At 42.8% G+C, this 7,713-nt stretch overlaps 1 protein-coding gene across 1 annotated transcript in view; it reads right to left on the minus strand.

Moving 5' to 3' along the window:
- Positions 1-7,321, minus strand: part of Eml5 (echinoderm microtubule associated protein like 5) — a 121,294-nt gene extending 113,973 nt beyond the window's left edge. Inside the window, exon 1 of the mRNA XM_005343438.2 lies at positions 6,754-7,321. Coding sequence (XP_005343495.1) covers positions 6,754-6,950 — 197 coding nt within the window. The 5' untranslated portion in view covers positions 6,951-7,321. The remainder of the gene's footprint in view (positions 1-6,753) is intronic.
- Between the last annotated feature and the right edge of the window lie 392 nt (positions 7,322-7,713).

The following is a 7,713-nucleotide window of genomic DNA, read 5'->3' on the forward strand; positions in this document are numbered from 1 at the left end:
CAGGAAACGAGGGGCGGGAAGCGAGGGGCAGGAAGCGAGGGGCGGGAAGCGAGGGGCGGGAAGCGAGGGGCGGGAAGTAAGGGGAGCCAAGAGCACTAAGGCAGCTGCTTATATAGGGAATTGGCACATGGGTCGCCCTGTGATTGGCTGCCACCATCAGCTGACACTAGACTGCGTTGGGATAGGCCCAAGGACCCTTATCCACCGCACACGCGGCTCCCAAAGGCATAGCCAAATATGGAGTTGTTTATTTCCAACAAGACAGGATGTCAGCGCCATCTTGTAATGATCCTGTCCGGCTCCCTACAGTGTCCTGACGAGGAAGTCCTCACAAAAGATGCCAAGACGTAGATTCAGTATAATGGGAAGGAGAATGAAGAGTTCCGAAGTAAAGGTGGTAGACAATTTCCAGATTATTTTTCCCCTCTCCCTTCCCTGCCCTCCCGCTTCCTTCTACTGGTCCTCTTCCTCTCCCATCTGTGCACTGCATGGCTGTCCTGAAGTCAGCAGTCTCCTTTCCCAATAGCACTGCACCATGATATTCTGCCTTGCTTCAGCCCCTAAGCAACAAAAGACTTCAACCTTCAACCATAATCTCTGAAAATCGTAAGTGAAAATACAGATTTCCTCCTTTCTCAGGAACTGTGTCACAGTTATGGAAAGCTAAGTTATGGTAGCAGTGTAAGACATAAGAATCTGCATTTGTTTCTATTGCTAATCTGAATTACTACTCACGCTGTGAGTCGTAAGAATGAGAGCTGCCAGTCACATGCTATTGTGTGGTAGTTTGTTTTAAATAACAAATAGGAGCTGCTGGAATATCCTAAAGGGTGCTAGATTTATGTATTAATAACAGCCAATTTTGACTTCTTCCTGGATCTCCTTTCCCCTGATCCTTTGGATATAATGGTCTCCTGGACAGGCTTTATAACTGTAATGTAATAACCACAAGACAGCTAACATCTTCACTAATGGGAAACAGGCTTGGTCATATCTGATGTCCCCATACTCCTCATTTTCCCTTCTGTTCCTCTGGATACATTTTTGTTATTTCATTTTTCACCTCCCCTGCATTTGAATATTGGAGCACAACAGAAATCCATTTCCAGATCTGTTCTCTGTCTATACTTGCTACCCTGGTGACTTCATGGAGACTCATGGCTTCATTACTTACATGCTGATAATCCCAGTTTATATTAGCCATACCAGGCTGCTTCCTTGAGTTATAGGCATAACTGTTCAGCTGTCTAGTTTATGATCCCACTTACTTATCTATGAAATATCTTAAATTGGACTATTCTAACACAGGGCTTTTGATTTTTCCCTTTCTCCACAAAAAGAAAATGCTTTTTATAATCTTTCCCATTCATTTAATTGCTAACTCCAATTCTCCACATGTTCTGATAAAAATTTCTGTGATTATTATTGATCTCTTCTAATTTACAGCTGATTCATTAATCAACCATACTGCTCCTATCTTTAAAATACACCCATAACTTTACCTTTTTCACTGCTTTCACTATTACTCTTCTCAGTATCTCCTGGTAGGTCCAAGTGACCAATACTTCTGGAGAGAACTACAACAGGCCCCTCAGTGGTTCCCCTGCTTCCCTCCTGCTCCTCTTCTACAGTATATTCTGAATATAAAAGTCAGAGTGACTTTGCTATTCTATAAGCCAGTAACTTCATTAAATTGTTGTCTTAGTCAGTGTTCTATTGCTTAAAGAGACACCATGACCACAGCAACTCTGGTAAAAGAGAGCATTTAACTGGGGCTTGCTTATAGTTTCAGCAGTTTGGTCTATTACCATTACGGCAGGGAGCATGGTGACACACAGGCAGGCAGGGTGCTGGAGAAGTAGCTGGGAGTTCTACATCTAGATCCAAAGGCAGCAGGAGGAGAAAGACACTGGGCCTGGCTTAAGCTTTGAAACCTAAAAGCCCACCCTCAGCGACACACTTCCTCCAACAAGGTCACACCTCCTAATCCTACTCAAGTAGTGCCACTCTCTAATGACTAAGTATTCAAATTAAATTCTTATTCAAACCACCACAATTGTTAAAAAAAAAAGTTTCTAGTCTCAGAGAGAAAGCCAAAACTCTCTCAGCAAGTTTCTATACAATCTATTCCATATCATCTTTACCTCACTAAACCCAAGTTCATGCTACTCCAGCCACATCAATTCTCTTACTGTTCCTCAAATCTATTAGGGCTTCTACTTCAGAGCTTCCATAAAGAAGAGTCCCTTTGCCTAGTCTACCCTTTACTCAGATTTCTACACAGTATAGTTCCTCACTTCCAAGTTTCTGAAGCATCACCTGAACAGTGAGGCCTCCCTTCCACAGTACCTAAAATGTTCTTCATAGTCCAGATTCTCCTTACTTTTACACACATACACACACACACACACACACACACACACACACACACCAATAAAAAAATACTATTCTTCCATAAAGAGGACAAAATCATTTTGACAACATAGTTGGAACTTAAGATCACTGCTAAGTAAAATAAAACAAATTACAAGATCTTCCACATATATGGAATTGTTTTTTAAACTGATCTCATACAACTAGAGAGTTGAAGGGTGGTGATAAGAGACCAGGGAAAACAAGACAGAGGGTATGGATGGGGAAAAGATTATCACAGAGACCTAAGTTATAATTAGGAGTAAGAAGTCTGGTACTTCACAGTAAGATGGCTCTAATGAGTCAGTGAGTCGCCATGGTTCCCCCATTCCAGGCAGATGCAGGTTAAGATCATTTCTGGTAAGCCGGTTCGTGGGCTACATAGAATAATAGAAATGGGTTAGATCAATATGTAAGAGCTAGCCAATAAGTGGCTGGAACTAATGGGTCAGGCAGTGATTAAAAGAAAAAAAAATGTACTCTGTATTTCATAAAACTAGAAGGATTTTTAATGTTCTCACTAAAAATAAATGATAACTGTTTAAGGACACAAATGTTTTATACAGATTTAAAGGTTATAATTAATACATACACATATAAACAGTTGTACAACTTTTGGAATATTTTTAGAAAGTATCTTAGTAAGATGGGCATGACCAAATATGTCAAATGGTGACAAAAATTCAAAAAGATGTAAACCAATAACCAGCCACTGCATTTGGCAATGTTTTAGGTCACTGGTGATCCTGAGAGAAATGGCTATTGCAAAATAGAACCAAAGGTAAGGGGGAGGGAGAAGAAGGCAGTAAAACAACTACTAACTATTCTGTTCTAACACAAGAGTATGTCAGATGATAGCACTATTTCTCAGAAGAATTAAGAAGAATCTTTAAGGAAAATAGGAAGAAATAGCCTTTTTCAGGAATAGATGAAATTCATTTTTAAACATTTCAAGTTCTAGATCTATAAACTGTGGATAACTGAGTAAAATAGAGCTTAATGTAAAAACACACCAAGTTAACTATATCCCATCCATGATCCTTCCTGGTATACATAACTTGAAAACATTTGATAATATCCACTACTTTACCAAATAAATATTGATGGACAGTAACAAGGAAAACATAATTTAAAAGCCATAAAATCCTTTGGAAAAAAATTTCAATTAGAAAAAGTTTCAAAACTTTTTTAAGAAAAACGTTTTAGAACAGGTCATTGATAAGCATCTTTTGTTAAAACTAGAACTAGCAAAATATTATATTAGAATAAAAACCACTGCTAATACCAAATAGAGAAACTGAAACAACAGAACTCGAAACACATGCACATGTGCACACACACACACAAAGAAAAGGCCCTGCATTATTTTGACAATGAAGTTCACTTCCAAATATAAACAAGTTACTGGAATAAATACTAGTAAAAGATAAACGACCAGAGCAGTTTAGTACACAAAGATACAGAGCAAAAGAAGGAAGACAACTAACTAAGCGATGTAAAAAAATGATGTGATGTCAAATGGAATCACCTTGAGTCATCCTAGACGACAGTAAGATTATAGAAGAACCAAGTAACAGACTATTCAAATTTTACAACCAGTATAGCACTTACATTTTTAAAAACCACATGACAATTATCTGTTCATTTTAAAATCGTCTTCATCTGGAGTTATATTTTACCAAAAAAAATCACAAGCAAATTTTAAGTAAATGTGGGAAGTTTCTGTCCTGCCCGGTCCTGCAGCCATTCAGTCCCAAAGAAACACACAGAGGCTTATATTAATTATAAACTGTTTGGCCTATTAGCTCAGGCTTATTATTAACTAGCTCTTACAACTTAAGTTAACCCATAATTCTTGTCTATGTTTAGTCATGTGGCTTGGTACCTTTTCTCAGTAAGGCATTCTCATCTTGCTTCCTCTGTGTCTGGCTGGTGACTCACTCTGCCTTTTCTCTTCCCAGAATTCTTACTCTGGTCACCTTGTCTATACCTCCTGCCTCACTACTGGCTAGTCAGTGTTTTATTAAACTAATACAAGTGACAAATCTTTACAGTGTACAAGAGCCTTATCCTACAGCAGAGAATAAAACTGATGAAAACATTTTCATTATTAAGGCTAATATCATAACATTGTTTTCTACTATCCATCACATTTATGAATGCTGTATCTTCTGCCATAAAATAACTGAGCAATTATTGGAATGGTTTCTATGCTTGCAGGTCATGGACTACTGAAAAAAATGGGTTTTAATGTTTGACTGTTTTATTTCACAAGAATAATCTGTCATTACTATCTGAAATACAATTTCTAAAGCAATTTGATTTCTCAATTATATTCTTAGTATTGTATTAAATCTGTGCCACAATTTTTACTATGCTGTATGGTTCAGATTTTACTACCCGCTACAACTTTTCAGGAAATCCTTTTAAATTGTCATAAATTATATAAGAATGTTTCATTTACACAAATCACAGACATGTACAGTATGTTTGCTGTTTGGAAGTATTTTGAGACAGATGTATAGGTTGCACAACTCTTGCAGAAGGCAAAAGTATGACCTTCTTTATAGTTTACTGAAATGAAATATAAAAATTGCAGTCAGCATAGCTCGGTGATACAGCACTTGATTATGTATAAGGCCCTAGGCTTAATCTGCAATATAAAAAATAAATAAATAAAAAATTCAAGAACTGTGGAATATAACTTCTAACTAGTGTTAGGAGAATGGAGACATAACTTCATCTCCCTCAAATAAATCACATCAAGTTTAGGAGACCCTCCATATAACGGGGCTCTCACAAGGAGTAGAAACAACGGAACTGCACTCCCTATAAAGAGCTCACTGTCCTTCACACCAGCGCTACTCTCTGAATTTAACCTCAGACTATCTGGAGGGGGCTGCTACTCAAAGCTACTTGAAGTCAGTAAAGTTAGAGCCCAAGTCCTTGGAGAAGGACAGACATGACAGGATTGGGGAAAGAAAAGAGACTGGGAAAAATCTGCTCCTCAGGTGAATAAAATCAGTAATCACTATAACTTCTGTTCAAGTTAGTGATTTTGGTTTTAGGTCTAAAGCCCTCATCAGCACCACCACAGAAAAAGCCTAATTTGAGGAGAATAAAATTGCTTCTCAGATTCCTTTCTAAATGTGGAATCTAGTAAACCTCCACTGCAGTGTCTATAAAACCAACTGAGTAATATGATAAAAGCCCCCACCATGTCTTCCATACTCTTCAATTTCAGATTCTGTTTACTTTCCCTTGGCTCCATCCTATCTGACCTTCTGTTTGCATTAGGCCCTCTTCCCCCTTAAATACGTATAGAAAGTCAAAATAACACACCTTCATGGAATTTCAGCACCAGAGCATCTTGCTTAGTAGAGATCAAACCATGATACTAATTTGAATCTTGTGAAACATCCATGAAGGAATAAAATTAAATCTGATCACAGAACCTGTGTTAAAAACTCAGAAACAGCAAACACACTCTCAAATTTTTCTGTAATATAGTCACTACGATAGAAGGCAGAAATGTGCGTGGGGCAATAATCAATTCTAATGCTCCTAACTTAAAAGTTCGGCTGAGATTCTGAAAATTAGCCTTTGAATGCACAGCTTCCCAGAGAAATGTAAACATCACGACCAACTTTAAGATGCAGATCAATAAAGAGCAAAATACACACACCCTGTGATTTAAATTATAAACAGGAAAGCAAATTTAAGATTATTCGGATGAAGATAAACAACGGGACTGGAAATCAGTGAGGTTATTTCTCACATAAGACTGACACCCTCAAACTGCCTTCCAGTGTGATTTTTAACCTCCTGTGAACTGCCTTGAGAGAAATACCCAAGTCTCTCTGCCAATAACTGCTGGTAGAGAAACCTGAACTAACAAGTATGGCCAAGAGTCAAGCACCCTCCTGGGCACCGTGTGATGCGCTCCCCAAGTCCAGCCTTCGCTCTGCGGAGCTTGGGACGGTTAAGTATTTTCTACCGATGGCTCTCTAAGATCTCCTTTAACGGGAAGCCAGTCACGGGTCTAAAAAGGAAAAAGTGTTAGCCAAACAACCTTTCGACAAGTTTCCTGACGTTGATGGAATGGGAAAGGTCACAAAACCCTGGAGGTGACTGCCCTGCGGACCGTCCTCACGATCCGGTCGGGAGGAGGCTTCCCTAGAAAGCGGAGTGCTCAGTAGGTGGGCTCGGGATCAGACAGAGGTGCCTTGCGTCCCTGGGTGATGCTCCTTTGCAGGAGTGGTCACGACTTCCCCGAAGGACAGGCCGGTGCAAACTCCGAGAGCGCTTGGCAGGGGTGACAGCGCTCCCGGGAGCCCATACCTGATGATGTCGTCGCTGTGACCGCGGTAGAACTTCTGCCGATGCTCCCGGGGGCTGTACACCACGCCGACCCCCGCCACGAAGTACACGATCTCCTTGGCGGCGGTGTAGTAGAGGTTGTTGCGGCACTGGTGGCCCCGGTAGCCGTACACCCACTCGAGCCGCAGGTGGCAGCTCGGGGCGCTCCGGGCCGCCATGTCGGGGCGCCCACCCGTCGCTGCGGTTCGGGCCGCGGTCGCCGCCGGCTCTGGACGACCAAAGCTCTCCCGCTGGCGGCCCGGACGCTCCTCTAAGCCGAGCCCGGCAGGGGCATCTTGCTTTGTGGCCGCCGCCGCCTCAGCCCACGGGCGGGAGGAAAAGCCTCGCCTCACCGAACATGCCGAGGGCCGCTAGCCCCGCCGACAGTCAGGGAGCCTCGGGCGGCTCGCAGCTCGCCGCGCGTCTCCTCAGCCCAGTGTCTAGGCGGAGAGACGTCCCAAGCCGGGGGGCCCGCCTCCAGCCCTCCGCTTCTCAGGCGGCCCCGCGCGTCCGGCTCCCCGCCGGGGTCACCTGCGGCGCTCGAGTCTAGCCGCCGCCTCGCCAACACAGCCCGGCGGTGCCGCGCCGCGCGCTCCCGAGCCCAGCTGAGAGACGGGGGGCGGAGACGCGTGGCCCCGCCCTCCAGGGCTCCCGCCCCTCCTCTGCACTAGCCCCGCCCACCAGGCAGCCCCGCCCCTCCCGGAGTTAGAGTAGAATCCGGGGGCTCCAGGCTCACCCGCAGCCCTCCCTACTAAGATCTAAGTACGTGTTTCCACCCTCGCGGGACCTGAATTCCTCACCGAACCTCTCAGAGCTGGATTGCTGTTGTTCGGCTTTCTTGCCCAGGAATCTGAGCGACCTCAGCTACTTCATATGCCTGTGAATTAACATCCCTTAATCACCTCCTCCATACCTTATGTGTGTATTTCTGCTTATTATAGT

The sequence above is a fragment of the Microtus ochrogaster genome, chromosome 1 (genome assembly GCF_000317375.1).
Source record: "Microtus ochrogaster isolate Prairie Vole_2 chromosome 1, MicOch1.0, whole genome shotgun sequence".
NCBI classification, from domain to species: Eukaryota; Metazoa; Chordata; class Mammalia; order Rodentia; family Cricetidae; genus Microtus; species Microtus ochrogaster.